The 16,241-nt window shown below is 36.5% G+C and overlaps 1 protein-coding gene across 1 annotated transcript in view; it reads right to left on the bottom strand.

Moving 5' to 3' along the window:
- The window catches only part of LOC150096564 (epimerase family protein SDR39U1), a 73,959-nt gene that overhangs the window by 39,792 nt on the left and 17,926 nt on the right, over window positions 1-16,241 (bottom strand). The window contains exon 2 of the mRNA XM_090408369.1: window positions 10,287-10,393. Within this exon, the coding sequence (XP_090264495.1) occupies window positions 10,287-10,393 (107 nt within the window). The remainder of the gene's footprint in view (window positions 1-10,286; window positions 10,394-16,241) is intronic.

Below are 16,241 nucleotides of genomic sequence, written 5' to 3'. Positions count from 1 at the left end.
AAGTGCTTTAAGTGCATTTTAACATCATGTAATCAACTTCGTATTTCAGTCATCTTATTTTGATATATTTCCAATATTCTGCTCTGATTTATTATTATAATTATCCAAAGACCTCCATGTAGTCAAAGACACATCATGGAAGCCCCCCCCCCCCCCCCCCCAATCATACACACAGCTTATCATACTGTGCCTTAAATGCATTTATATTCTCTGCAAACAGCACATTTTCAGGTAATGCATTCCAATCATTCAATAATTTTGTATGATTATGTTCTTGCAATATGCAAGAACATAATCATACAAAATTATTGAATCATGCAAAATGTTTAACCAAGAAACCTAGCTGAAAAAGCTTGCTCAAAAAAAAATTTACATAATAGGTATTCTATTTCTCATCAGATTAGAGCTTTCCATCTTATTTTTTAAATTTTTATTGTAATTAGAACCTTCTCACAAATACTTATGGTTTTTACTAACTTGAATGGTGGAAACTAACTGATGATTGCTGATGTTGATGATAGTTGGAAAGGTAATTATGGTATGATAATATTTTTCTCCTTTTCTTGTAATTTATTCACTGGCTTATCATACTGTGATAAGCTTTATAACATTCATATGTATCACACATGTATATAAGGGTGCCACCTTTTACTAGAAGAGTTTGGACCTTTTTTTTTCCCAAAAACTAACTAAACATGATACAATAAAAAAAAAAATCATATGTATTAAATTAGATTTCTTAAAACAATTAATATAAAATACAACTCAGATTAGTCTTTCCTCAAAATAACATAGTCATTATATAATTTATTTCAATTAATTAGGTGATTAAGACTTTATACTACTTGTAATAATGCATGAAAACTAAAGTTTTTTTTAATTAAAAATTAAATTTTTTTTTTAAATGGCTGTGAACTGAATCATTTCTTAATATAATCAACACAGCTTTTGATTGTGTTAAGCATGTGAAACTGTGGGAAGTAATGAAAAGAATGGGTTTTCCTCAACACACTATCAGGTTGACAGCCAACTTGTATAAGGAGCAAGAAGCCATAGTAAGAACAGGTGTTGGATTGACTGACTGGCTTCAAGTTGGAAAAAGTTAAACAAGGATGTTTACTTTCTCCTCACTTGTTTAGTATATATGCAGAGGACATCATGCGTGAAGCATTGGATGAGCTCAGGACAGGAATTACGATAGGAGGTAGATTGATTAGTAATCTGAAGTACGCTGATGATACAGTACTCCTTTGTAATGACATGGAAGAACTAGGACCAATTCTTGACAAAGTTAACAAGATCAGTAATAACAGAGGACTTCAACTCAATTCTAGCAAGACAAAGATCATGATTCTCAAAGGAAAAACAAACAGAGAAGCTCCTGAGAAACAAGTGCATCTTAATGGAGAAAGAATTGAGGAAGTCAGCAAGTGTGAGTACCTGGGATCCATTATTAATGTGAAGAATTGCTGTTCAGAAGATGTCAGAAAAAGGTTAGGAATGGCTAAAACAACAGTCAAAGACCTGTCTAAAATCTGGAAGGATGGATCCATCTCCATGGGAACAAAGTTGAGAATTTTTGATGCAGTTGTTTTACCAACAGCGACTTATGGATGCGAGACTTGGAATCTAAAGAAGTCAGATAAGAAAAGAAATGGATATCTGCTTTTGAGATGTGGTGTTACAGAAGACTGTTGAGGATATCATATACTGAAAGGCATACAAATGAATGGGTGTTAGAAAAGATTAGTAGAACTTTAAGGCTCCTTAAGGATATTGACAGAAGAAAGTTAAAATATTTTGGACACATAGAAAGAATGGAAGGAGGACTTCTCAGAACAGTAATAGAAGGTAACGTTCCTGGAAAAAGAGGCAGGGGTAGACCATCAATGAGATGGATGGATGGCGTGTGTGGAGTGACTGATCTTAAGAGAGTTGAGACTGCCAGAAAAGCAAACAACAGGACTACATGGCGAGGCCTGGTGTGGAACATCATCGAGCATCGGAGTGACCATACGGCATCTGTAGTTGCCCAGTGAACATCGAGATGCTTTGGTAATTTATGTAAATTTTAATTTACTTTAAATCCATGTGTGTGGTTGGTTAGTGTTGATTGGTGCAAGCACAGCAAACATCATACTGTACCAAGCTAAAGGTTACAGCAGACAGTAATAAAGATATAAATTAGCATACAATATGTTATGCATGCTTCTGGCAAAGTTGGCCAGACCACCTGCATATTCTTGTAGCACATGAGCTGACATACCATCCAAGCCCACTACTGAATTCACATTGATATTTTTTTTTCAATGTACTGAGTACCTCCAATTCATCTTCAGAATTAGCTGTTCCTAATCATTCCTGCACTCATAGTTATCTATCCTAGGGGTGGCTATATTCATGCCTGATTGCTTTCCCTCCTCCCCCCAATATCTCTAGTTGTTCCACTTCCAAACTCTCACTGAACAATTATTTATTCAAGCACCTAACTCCAAAACCAGTTAAGTGCAGTCCATCAGGTATATACAGTTCCTTACATATATTAAATTTACTCTACACATCTATATATTCCTCTTGCATAATGTTTTTATTGATCCTTCTCATTTCTATCCTATCATACTGTTAAATATTTACTCTGTGCCATTGTTATGGTGTCACTTTTCTGTTATTTATCTATCCTAAATCCCTATCGTACCTACTAAGCCTGAAATCTCTAACCTATCTCTCTGGGGCCACTTCTCCTTTCGGAACTCTGACAAAATTTGTTTGATATAGCTGCGCCAGCCAGAGTTCTAGTATAGAAGAATTCTTGTACAAAGAAACCTTCCCAGAGTTCAAGTAATACCTAATCTTGTTCAAGTATTAAGTGCCTATAGAAACTTCAACATTGCCGTCATGGCCTATTGCAGTCATGCTTGTTGTTCAGAGGGACGTCTCTCCTTCCTTGGTCTCGATAGTTTTGATTTTGTCACAGCGATATTCCTTCTCCCATGGAAACGAATTTCTTCTCTAGAATAGTCGCACGAGAAATCATATTTTTTCAGAAAATCCTCCCCCAGAATCAACCCGATTTGAGAGAGCGAGTTCTTGGGTAGAACCAAGAAGTTATGCCATGCATATAAGCCAAACTCCGGCAGTCCCACTCTCAGTCTTAAATTTAGTGGCATGAGTTGTGGAGGGGGATATCCCTAAAAGTCCGATGGGTTTTCTCAGCCATTTAATTCTTCCACTTACAGAGGGCTCCAGTTCCTTGAGATAACTCTCAGAGATTATGGAAGCTTGGGAACCGGTGTCAGTGAGTGCCTTGAGATCCCCTCCGCAGATTTTTGCAATTACTGCCATTCCAGGGAAGTGTCTTTTGCCCTGTTGCCCCCTTTTATCAAATGATCTAGCACAAATGTGTGACGTTGTTTCTGATTGATACCTTCCTCTCGAGTTTCTAGTTGTAGTAAAACAGTCTCAGGCAAAATGTCCTAATTTGTTACAATTAACATTACCTAGGAACTTCTCTGCGAAAAGCCCTTTTATCACCTCCGTCCGAGGACAAAGGAGAGCTCGTCTGACACTTGGCAGACAGTTCTATCAATTTCTGCATTAGGGAATTCATTCTCTCCAGCACTGGTTGTTTCAATCTCTCAACTTCTCTATGAATCATACTAGTTATTTCATCTTCTGGAAAGGAAAGAGTCTCCCAATCCTTGGGAGGACCTAACATCAATTGACTCATGACCGAGTCAAGCTGCTCTATAACTGGTTGTTGCAGCCTCTCCACCTCCTTCCTGACTAGGGAGTGAACCTCACTAAAAGCACAGGCACCAACCACAACACTACAAACTGACTCAGTTTTGTTTCCTTCATTACCTCTCTGTACTTTTTGTTTTTCCTTCCTTTCAATCCCTGTTTTATAGGATTGGGATCCCCACCAGTATCTCTACTTTCTTTGATCACATTAACTGGTCCTACTGCAGCTGCGGGACAAATATCCCCAAGCAGCTGTTCTCTTTCTTTAATGTTTCGTAACAACTCTTCAAACAATTTACCCCTTTCCCAAAAGCTGTTTCCCTCAGTTCCTGCCTTAAGCCAATTCTGAAGTGTTGAAAAACAGCCCAATCAAAGTGATGTTTTTCCTCATCGGCCACACTCATAGCACTAGCAAGGGTAAGCAACCTGTTATGAAAATCAGAGACGCTTTCCTTCTCTTTTTGTACCATCCTTTGAAGTTTCCAGAGGTCAGGTCCTGCGTTTTTCGCCCTAGAAAATTGGGAAATTAGAATTTCCTTAAACCTCTGGTAATCCAAAGTTTCTTTTAGGATTGCCGAAGAGTAAAAGAAGCTTTTCGCTCTTCCAACTAGCTTACTGCGGAACAGGATAAGCAGCTGGAAGTCACTCCATCGCCCAATCTTTCTAAGCTCTTCTATATACTCAAAGAAAGATCTCACATCGTCTGTGTCTTCTCCAGAGAACTGAGGAAAAATCTGTTGAGGGTTTATGGTCTTAAAGAATTCTGAATCAGAAGCTGAATTGTTTAACTCGGAGCTCAACGGAAGAGACATACCTGTACTTTTAGCTTACACTATCTTACAAAGTTCAATTTTCAAAGTTCCCTTCCAAAATTTTCCTGATTGCTGTGCATGAGACTAAGACCAACTCACTGTGAATGACCAAATTCCTTAATTTTATGGACCAAACACATCCTGCCGGCTGCTGCGCCATTGTTAAATTTTTACTCTGTGCCATTGTTATGGTGTCACTTTTCTGTTATTTCTCTATCCTAAATCCCTGTCATACCTACTAAGCCTGAAATCTCTAACCTATCTCTCTGGGGCCACTTCTTTCGGAACTCTGACAAAATTTGTTTGACATAGCTGCGCCAGCCTGAGTCCTAGTACAGAAGAATTCTTGTACAATGAAACCTTCCCAGAGTTCAAGTAATACCTAATCTTGTTAAAGTATTAAGTGCCTATAGAAACTTCAACATTGCAGTCATGGCCTATAACTTTCTTTAATTTCTCCTTATTCACAGGTTTGAACTTTAGTGAGTGGTAAAATCAGTCTCATGCTAAGACAAACTCAGACTTACATAGAAAAAATATGTTTATTAATTATCAAATTACATACAATAAACTTCCACACATCAAAGGTATGTCATATCAAAATTCTAATTCACTAGCTAAGCAATAGGGAACATTCTAATTATCAAATACTCTATTTACATCTCTAGTTTAAATAAGTACACATTCATCATAAAACACTAGTTCAAAATTCTAAGTAAAACTTGCTAACAAAGATCAATTCACATTCAACTAAGTTGCATACTTTCAGACTACTAGTCCAATATGATTAACACGTTACTGAGCACAAAAGTCACTTAAAAGTTCTCTTTCTTCTCAATTAGAAATCTGTTCTTCTCTCTTTGCCCCAATACTAATTGTTACAAGAATGAGGAATTTACTGTACATTACCAGTGTTCAGAGAGGATATCGCACTTCTTTCGTCCTTCCTTTGTAGTCAGATGTCTTTCTGCTTTATCGAGTCGTGTCCATGTAGAGGTTATGCTGATCGACGCAAATCGCCATCCCTTGCACTTTGCTGCACAAATGCTTGTCTACCGGATCGATATCATCATCTCTGCCATCCTTTTGGGGAACTTTTTCTTAGTGTCTGCTGTCAGCTCACGTATAGCATGCCCGACTCCTTCAGATAACAACCGGGAAGGAAATTACTTCTGGCGCTGTTGATTGTTCAGTACTCTGCTTGACCACACGAGAAAACAGGAACAGAAAAAACAGGTGGTTCAAACCCGAGTGAACTCGCTTTTTATTCTTCTTTGTAGCGGCCTCTTTTCGTATTGGAGGATCTCTCATTGCTCTCCGATTTTCCCCTACGCGATTGCATCACACTTCTGCTCCTTGAAGAGCGCTCATTTCGCCGAACGCGAGTTCAGCTCGCCTTCAACAAACGCTTCCGTTGCGGGGGGTTACATCACCGTAGGCAGCAAGCTAATAACCTTTGAACCTTTGTTTGCACTTAGATTTACATTCTTACACAGAGTATAATTTTAACATCAATAACTTTAACAATATAATTCTACTTAGACATACAATTTTCTCCTCAAATTTACTTCTTTCTAAGGTAATTGTAACAGGTTTTCTTTTATATTTTGCTTTCTTAACTAATAGTACAAGTATTTCTAGCTCAGAATTGTGTTTCTTGTTAAATCTTGAATGAATGACATTTTTTTTGTCGAAAGAGTCCCCATTCAAGATCTAACAATACCAAGGCAGCAGACTCGCAATCTCTGCTTTCTGACTCTTCATTGTGGCTTCTTCTAATAACACTTTTATATCTTCTCTCATTGCATATTTCTCAACTTTCAAATCATTTGTGCCTGCCAAAACAATTAATTCATTTGCTTCTTTCTTCTGCAAACTTGAAGCTTCACTAATATTCTTTATCTTTTCACCTGGAAAACATGCTTTCATCACTTTCTCATTAAGTATACTTCTTATCAGCCCCTAGTATTTTTCTTGTGTGTGCGATTAATGTTCAAAGCCTTTCCAAAAAAGTTTTTTTTGAATAAAGTGTGAATAAAACGAACAGGAAATGAAAAACAAATGAAAACTGCTTTACAGTATAATGTTACCTATGGATTATTAGTCCTGCTTATACACATTTTTTTTTACACGGAACTCAACAATTAATCATAAGTTGATTTATGATACATCAAAAAATAAAGAACTATTTTAGATATATTTTCGTAAATTTTAATAAAAAATTACAGTAATATAATCGGGTCCAGGATACAATTTCAGAATTTATTTGTTCATTTCCGGGAAGATCCGAAGAGGCCCGAACGGAAGACGATGTATATTAATAATTATATGTACCATTCGTTGTTCGTTTAAACTCTTATCTCATATTTTTTGACATCTTTTAGGTACCTTTTCTTCTGCGGCACCTGTGTATATTGCACACTTCGCACACACCACCAGCCAGGCCTGCTTATCATTGAATCCCCATATAATACCATCTCTTTTCTCCCAGTTTCTTGTACTTTTATGCTTTTCCAATTCACTCTTTGTTTCATTCTTTGTCCTTCTGTGCCAAACTCCAATTGTTTTTCCAGTTGCTTGAGCTCACATTTTGTGCTGTGAAGGAGTCCACGTTAGCATGCAATTTATTTCTGTGCTAGCATCTCATCATCCACATTTTATCTTTTAACTTTCGACCACTTTCTTCAAACTCTCATTCATATTTGTGCACTATCATTCACTTCTCTATATTCTCCACAACACTCTGACAATCCCATATCCTTAATATATGCCACTTCACTATCCACTCCCAACATGACTCACATTTCTTGCATTCGCGACAAACATTTTCTCCATTCTCACCTTGCACCACAAACCATTCACTCTCAGCAATGAATACATTAAACACACACTATGTACAGAGAAACAGAAGATAGGAAGATGTTCTTGTTAGGCTATGCGCCACTTATGTCACACTCATCTTGCACATTTCTCATGTTCTTGTGGAGTGCTCACGCTTTGCTCAAGAAAGAAATGAATTTTTTTTACTACACTTGCTGAGCCATGTACACTGGCACTCAGATGAATTGCATGCATTTTCAAGTTTTTAAAAATGATTTTAATTTTAAAAATAATTTATACAATCACATTTGATTATATAATCTATTTATATGTATATACTGGTTTAATTTTTTAAGCTGTTTAATTTAAGTCTCACCTCTGGCAATGTTCCTAGGAAGTGGGAACAAGTTAGTTCCATTACATAAAGGTGGCTCCAAGACAGAAGTAGCAAATTACAGACCAATTAGTATCTCTGGAGTGATGGTTAACGTATTGGAAAATTTTTTTTAAAAGTAAAATTCAGGAATAAGTGGATAGGAATACGATACTTTATAGGGGACAGCATGGCTTTGTAAAAAGATGGTCCTGCCTCAGTAATTTATTCACATTTTATAAGGTGATAGCAGAACTGGATAAAGGAACTGGTGAACTTTGCAAAGGAATATGACATAATACTGCATGGAAAACTATTACATAAGTTGGAGCAAATGGAAATGGATATGAGGCTGGTGGAATGGATAATGAAGTGACTGATAGACATCAGAGGGTGGTGTATGGAGGAGTGGAATCAAGGTGAATGAGGGTGACTCGTGGACTGCCCCAGAGCTCTGTATTAGGACTACTACTCTTCAATTTGTATATTAATGATATACCAAGATTTGAAGGGGAGAACTTCAGTTGTTTGCTGATACAAAACTAGGGAGGGCTATAGTTGATAAAGGTGATGTTGATATCTTACAAGATGATTTAAATAAATTGGCAATATGAGCAAAGGACAATGGCTGTTCAATTCAATGTTGTAAAATGTAAGGTAATGCACTTTGGAATGAAAAGATTACACATTTGGTAACATATTGATGGTACCAGTTTCAAGGAAATTTATGAGGCTAGGGATCTGGGGGAGGGGTGATGGTGGATAGAGGAGGGATTTGAAATTCAGAGGACATGTTGCAAGAGTTCGCACCTCAGAAGATTACTTGGATGCTGAAGAGTACACCGAGAGGTAAAGATAAGGAAGCTATTCTTCTTCTTTATAAGATAATTAGGCTACATGTTGACTACTGTGCACAGATCCGCTTACCTGCTTTCTTGGGGATTAGGTGGTGGTGGGGAGGATTCCAAGACAAGTGATTATGCAGATGACAGGTCTGCAGAATATTTCCTATGAAGAGAGAGAGAGTGAGGGTGTGTAGGTTGCAGAGTTTAGTTGACAGGTGAAGGAGAGGGGATATGATAGAAACTTATATTAGTTACTAAAAAGTATTCTATTAGAATGACACTAAAGAAATTTTTCAATACAAGGGGAGTAGTGGGAAACAAGGGCATCACATTTGGAAGCTGTCTAAGAATGTGGTTAGTATGCAGACTAGGTTCTTTACATGAAGACTGAGGAATGGACTGCCAGAGAGAGAGATGGTTATGAGCACCCAAACAATGAATAGGTTTAAGGAGATGTATGACAGGTATTGTGTTAATGGACAGAGTGGGTCTCGCGGATGAGTCTTTTGACTACATGGAGTGCCCATATTATTATTATTATTATTTGCCACCTCCAAGAAATCCAAAGACTCATTGAGGGAGGGCATCTACTCTACAACTCTGCTTCCACCACTCACAATCCACCAACTGACCGCAACTGCACCAAAGCGATCTACCGCCGACCACCACCATTAGTATTTCCAAAGATCATCACAAACATCCATGCCCACGGCAGGATTCGAATCCGCAGTCTCTTGACTGGAGAGCGGACACGCTAACCACTCAGCCAGCAAGGCTGGCAAACAATATAAATAACAATGTAGTTCATCCTTAGCTTTTGGACACATGTAGTTACAAAACCAAACCTCCCCCCCCACACACACACACACACAAAAAAAAAAAAAGGAAAAAAAAAAAAAACATTTCTTCCCCCAAAGAACCTTTGTAAAATTCTAGCAATCAAGATTTTGTATGCTACTGCATGCTGGTTTACTATGACGACCCCTTCTCTTTCCACTTGTTATGGCTAAGAAAATTTTGCTGTTATCATCCATACATTAAAAGTTGATTCGGGATAATGAATTTAATTTAGTTTCTCTGTCAACGCAAGTCAAATACAAAGGTAAATTCTGATTTTTTTTTTTTCATTGAAATTATAAAATGCTAAATATGAAACTGCTGTATAACATGACCAGTTTTGTCCTTTTTCTTTAATTTTCTAGTTTCAATACTAAACACAAATTGTATGGAGTCCTTGTGCAACATTACCCAACAGCTGTATTTTGAGCTGATGGTTTATAGCAGCTAATCAATGTATACATTTCAGGGTGTGGATTGTGAAGTCATTTGCTAGGAAATTGATTTCACTATTGTGAATGTTTTGAACTTTCATCGCTTGCAATAGTAGGCTTAAAATAGTATTGGCTCTATGGGACTAAGGTCAAGACTTTTCTAGAGTTTTTTTTGTTACACTAAATGATTTTGATATGATGCACATCTACTGTGAGTGTGTAATTTGCCTATACATATTTTAATATGTATATTATTAAAATAACTTAGTAGAATACATACACACACAAAAAAATTAAGAAATTCTTTTAACAAAAAATGCAAACTCAAATGTTTTAACAAGTATTTCATTACTCTAATTCTGAATATTTAAAAAAAATGTAATTTTAAAAATATTATATAATCAAGTTAATGATACTAACTTACCCAAGTTATTGCTTGTGCTGCAGGCTGTCGAGAAATTATGACCACATCATAATTATTTTTGCGAAGTACTTTTGATAATGCTGTGCCAATAAAACCACTTCCCCCTCCTAATAAATTCAAATTACAAAATTTATGTTATTAAATTTCTGAGAGTGCAAACCTGCTCCATTATATTCTATATGGTATTGGGAATACTTCACTGATGTCTGGTTTGGACATCAGTGAAGCATAAGATAATATTTCTATTAAATCTAAGTTGCAAATATATCAGTGAATAGTCTTTTAGCATGTGTGTGCCCCTCAAAAGATAAGATATGACAGTCTAACAATGAAGATTTTATTTGTGAATAGATCTGATTAAAACATTCTCCCAAACAGAGAACTCTCTCTTTCTATTATTTATCAGACTTCCAATATGAATCACTTTTATATTTCGGTCTTTTAAAGCATTTGTACCAGCATCACTTCACCTATATATATATATATATATATTATTATTATTATTATTATTCAGGCCTCCATGGAGTCAAAAGACTCGTCGTGGGAGGTCCTTTCTAAGAAATATATATATATATTTCTACATATAGGATGATCCAGAAGTAATGGAGCAATCAGAGAATCAATATTTAAGCACAAAAATATTATCAGCAGAAATCAAAATCAATAATTCTGAAATAAAAATCTTTATTGATGAATAACATCAAAGAAAAAGCAATTAAGAAGCAAAATAATAAATTATAAAATAACGATATTGTAGTGACTAAATCTAGCCACTACCATATTACATAGATTAACTCTGATCATTCTTTCTTAAATATTACTGATGTCCAGCTATTTTCTGATATCATTCTGAAATTGTTCATTCTCCAAATTTTACAAACAACTATCCTATCTGCAGTCTATGATCAAATGTTTTATTTCTAGCCCAGCTCATTAATTTGTAAAGTAAAATGGATTCGAACATGTTTGTATAATACTATATTTTTTTATGTGATTCCTACTCATGAAAGGTTGTAAGCCTATAGTACATTAATACTGTGAGTGGACTATGAAATTTTTTTGTTCTATTTTTATTAAATTTCTTTTGTATTTTTTATTTATTTTTTTATAAATTTTTTTTTATAAAATTTGCTTGGAGAAAAGTGGTGGCAACCCATTCTGCTTGTTCACCACTTTTCTCCAAGAAAAAAAAAAAAAAAAAAAAAAAAAATCTAGTCCTTAGCTCTGCTAACTATACCCATATGTAATTGGCAAGGGTACCCCTTGTTCTCTCCCTTCTTGTCATGTACTGAAAAGTTTCTTCTACATCATCTATCTTATAAACCTCTTTACTAACTTATATTTTCAAAAGAAATTTTTGTAGCCCACAAACCATAATCTAGGGAGCATTCCATAAACCTGTCACCATTTTGGTCACTCATCTAGCTGAGTGAGAGAGTTATGAGTAGCTTGATCGAGGTGGAGGATGACGAGTGTCAGGCGACAACAGACTCGATATTAAGTAGTGTGATTGGAGATATGAAATATGTGTAGGATGCTGCCAAATGTCAATGAATCTTGAGTTTGAAGAGGAAGACAGAGGTACTGAGAGAAAGAGGAAATGGAGAGTATGAAATATGAGTTGAATCATGGGAAAGAAGAGATTAAAAGACTTCAAAGGCCGACTGATGCAAGATGAACAAGAAGTCTGAGACAAACTTATGGGGATGAGAGAAGGAAAGAGAATAGACAAACTGAAATAAGTTGAGGGAGAGAAACGGGAGCAAGGGAAAGCAAGATGATAGGAAGGCAGATAATAAAGGAAGAGCAAGGAGAGAGAAAACTGGTGGAGGGAAAGAGAGAGAGAAAAAATAAAGAATGCAGGTGAGCAAGGAATGAATAGATCTGTAAGGAGGAATGATATATGGAGACAATGAATCATGATTGTATAGAACAGAATTCAGCCAGCCTGGTTGGTCCAGTGGTTAGATTACTCTCTCTCCACAACCAACAGACAGTGAGTTTGAATACCCCTTGGGTATGGATGTTTGTGATCGTCTTTAGGTGGGAGATGGATCACTACCCCACTTATTAGCAGCCTAAAGTGGCTTGAAAAAGTTTTATGTTTGGTCTGTAGAGCAGGGTTTCTAGACAATATATATATATATATATATATATATAAATTCGATAAAAATAGGGAAAAAAATATCCTTAGTCCACCCACAGTACAAAATGAACTACAGGTTTCCAAATAATCTTTCATGGGTGGGAACAACAAACAAAACAAAGAATGTCATAATAATTAATGAATTAAGAAATAGTGTTTATTGGGTGATGAGGTTATTGTTTGGAACTATGCAGTGGAAAAGTGTGAGAGGGAAGATAATGAGTGTTCTACCCAGATGAAAATGCAGAATTGAGAAGAATAGCAATAATGAATGGCATTATGATAAGGATGCATGGAAAGAAGTCTGGGAATATGTGGATACAAAATAGCTGTATGCACTGGAACATGGAAGGGCATAGACATCTAGATATATTGCTCTTCTCAGGGCAAGTGCTGGGGCAGGGAAACTAGAGATACCAGGATGTATGATAACAACAGTGGTCTCTTATATGGATAGTCACTGTATGGATAGTCACTTGGGAGATGGGAGAAGATGGTATATTGCAGAGTCAAGTGGAGTTCAGAGGGAATAAAATAGGAATAAACAGGAACAGGAATGAAAAATGGAAGGAGATTAAGATGGTGACAAAACACTGATGTTTCTTTATACAAATGACAGGAGTATCAGGCATCTAACCCTATCTTAAGATTACTGGAATCAGTCAAATGTGACTAACTGAAGATATTCTGACAGGAATATAAGTAAAAGTCTATGGCATATTTTGGCAGAATATGAAAGGCAAATCGGGTAGTGGAGTGTTACTTATAAGTGATGAGATGGATCCTCTCAGAGTGGAGAATCTGGAAGAAAATGCCACTAATAGTTTTAAAAGTGTAGGGTGTGAGGTGAGTAGGACAAGACATTTAGTGAGGTGTTAGTATAGATCAGAGTGCACAGAGGGTAACAAACAAGAAATGTTTAGACAGATCAGTTTGGTGAGCAAGAAATGAGTGATCATTATGGGAGATTTTAACTACAGCGGTATAAATTGGGCATAGGAAGCAGCACACAGTAGTAATAGAATGGAATTTCTGAAATTCTTGAGGGATAAACAGTCCAAGGAAAATCCCAAGGAATTCTTTCATTACATGACCAGTAGGAGGGAGAATGATTGTGGATAAATGACCCTATTAGATGGAAAAGGAGGTAAAGTGGCCAGTGCAGATGATATAATGGAGATGTTTAATGATCAAGACATTTCATCATGGAAAAGTAAAGTTTTATTCTAGAAGGAATGGAAAGGAGTGAAGGCTTAGAAATGCATAATGAGAATGTCTTTCAAATACTAAGTACTCTGGAAGTCAATAAGGTAGTGAAAATGGATGGAATTTCACCACATTTTAAGAAACCGTGCTTGAAGGAACTGACAGCTCCACTAACCTGAATGTTTCAATAAAAGCCTGAATGAATGAAAAACTACTGGGAAAGTGTCCAATGAGTGAAAGCTTTGTCACTGCACAAGGGTGGTGGCAGAATGCAGACATCAAACTACAGACCAGTGTGTATTTCTTTGTGTTAAGGTTTTGGAAAAATGAGTAAGGGATCATATACAAAACTGGGCAGTTGAGGATAATATCTGTGAAAGTCACTTGCACATTATTGTAGCACACGAGCTGGCATACCATCCAAGCCCACTGATGTACTCACAATGATATGCTTTGATAAGACCTCACTTGGACTATTGTGCACAGGTCTGGTCTCCTGGTTTCCGTTGTGATTGTGATACAGTGGAGAAAGTGTAAAGGAAAGTGATTGTTCAATGAACACTTTATTGGAGTATTACAGGGTACTTTGTAAGTACCCTGTACTCTACAAAGTACCCTGTTCCTGTAAGCTTGCGTACTTTGGACAGACAGGCAGTTCAGCATCCATCCGCCTGGAGGAACACAAGTCGTACATCGTTAAACACAACTATGGCCATTCAGGCTTGGCTGACCATGTTTTGGACACCACCCACAGAGTATCATGGAAGAAAACCACCATGCTCCACCACAGCAAATTCAAGAAAGAGAGACTTTTCTTAGAAGCAGCAGCAGCTCTCAGTAACCAACCAAATCTTAATAAATATGGTTGTATTAAGCTTCCGAAGATTTGGGAAACACTCATCACCAGAGGTCCCACCTTACATTCCAGGCCACCTACTACCGCCCTTAGAAGGCGCTCCACCTAGATAGGACTTTAGTGTCACCCACGTGGTTGGGCTTAGTATTGTAAGTTTTTGTGTGCATGTTACATTAATTGTTTCTGTAATCCCCGTAGATGTCCTAGTGACTAGGATGAAATATAGGAAGTATTAAATTCTATTTTAATTATTTTTGAGTGTTGTAAAAAATCCATTAAATCTCCAGCACTTAAGCCTCTATACAAGAATACCACCAAATATGTATAACAATTTTGCTAATATCTACGAAAAATAATAACTTAGCTGAGCAACACGTGTACTTCATGCTGCACCACATCATTTACACCAGTATGATATACACTGATAAACTGCTCATTCAATAATTCCGCTATATCCTTTGCAACTGTTATTCTGCTGTCATGACTATCCACCACTGTCAACCTGCCATAATTATTCTTTCTCTTGCTTGCCATGTAGCAGAAAAATTCCCTTGAGTTAACCTTGGCCCTTTACCATGCTCGTCACCTTCCTAGCCTGAATTTTATACTCTTCATGGATCTGATCACTACCAACTGTCTTGTACCTCCACCACAGCTTGTTTGATTACATTGTTCATCCATTTCACTTCTATTCTATTTACTCACTTAACCCTTGGTATGCAGTTATACACTGCCTTATGAATTTCCATGCACTGTCAACATCTTTTCTACTCAGCTCATCTACCCAACATACCGATGCTGATTGACTACAGAGCTTCCTATAATCATCTGCTTTTTACTTCCACATATATCCATTTTTGGCAGTAACCTTTTCTTGTTTCACCACTTCCCAAACAAGTACTTCATGATCACTCTCACCAACCAGCAGCAGTGTCAACATCTCATTAACAACTACATCTTGTGAAGTTATCACCAAATCCAAAATATCAAAGCCTCCAGTTGCTTCAGTCACATGCTGCTTAAGATATTTATCGCTCAGAAATTCAACAACCTAACTCTCCTTGTTCCCATAAACTATCTCTTCCTTCCATTCTATGTTCCTGTAATTAAAGTTTCCCATCAGGATCACCTTCTTTTTACACGCCCAACTAAGTTGCTAAACATTTCACAATCAGTATTCTCTACATTCCTTGGCCTATAACAGCACCCTATCATATATACAGGAATACCTTGTATAGCACGGTTAATTGGTTCCAAGAATTGTCCACACTATGCAAAACCACGTTATTCGAGGTTTATTTATAAAGGGTTTTCAATTTAATTTGTTTATTACAAAAATTTAGGATAATAAAAATGTTTAAAAATGAAAAATTTTTTTATTTTTATTAACTAAATAACAAATAAAATCCTTTTAAACTGATATAAAAGTTGTAGAAAACAAAACAAATATTGCTTCAATTTTAGAATACAGTAATTTACTTTTTACTAAAGTAGTCTTTTAGTGTTCGCTGAACCATCCTTGTCTTCTTTGTCTCTTCAAATACTAGATCTCTGTAGCATTTGATGGCATTATTGAGACTTTGTCTCACTTTGATGCTTCTTTCCAAATTCTGGTCGGCATTTATGAGAAAGTCGGAAGCTTCCATCGATTTTTCTCACAAAAGTTGAAAGGTCAGCAAAGGAAAATTCTTCAACCATGATATATCAGTGGGGTCTTCTTCATAGGCTCGTTGTAGTTCCAACTCCA

The sequence above is a fragment of the Typopeltis vanoorti genome, chromosome 18, assembly GCF_054136105.1.
Source record: "Typopeltis vanoorti isolate ZY-2024b chromosome 18, IOZ_Tvanoo_1.0, whole genome shotgun sequence".
NCBI classification, from domain to species: Eukaryota; Metazoa; Arthropoda; class Arachnida; order Uropygi; family Thelyphonidae; genus Typopeltis; species Typopeltis vanoorti.
This window is presented reverse-complemented; position numbering and strand designations above follow the sequence as displayed.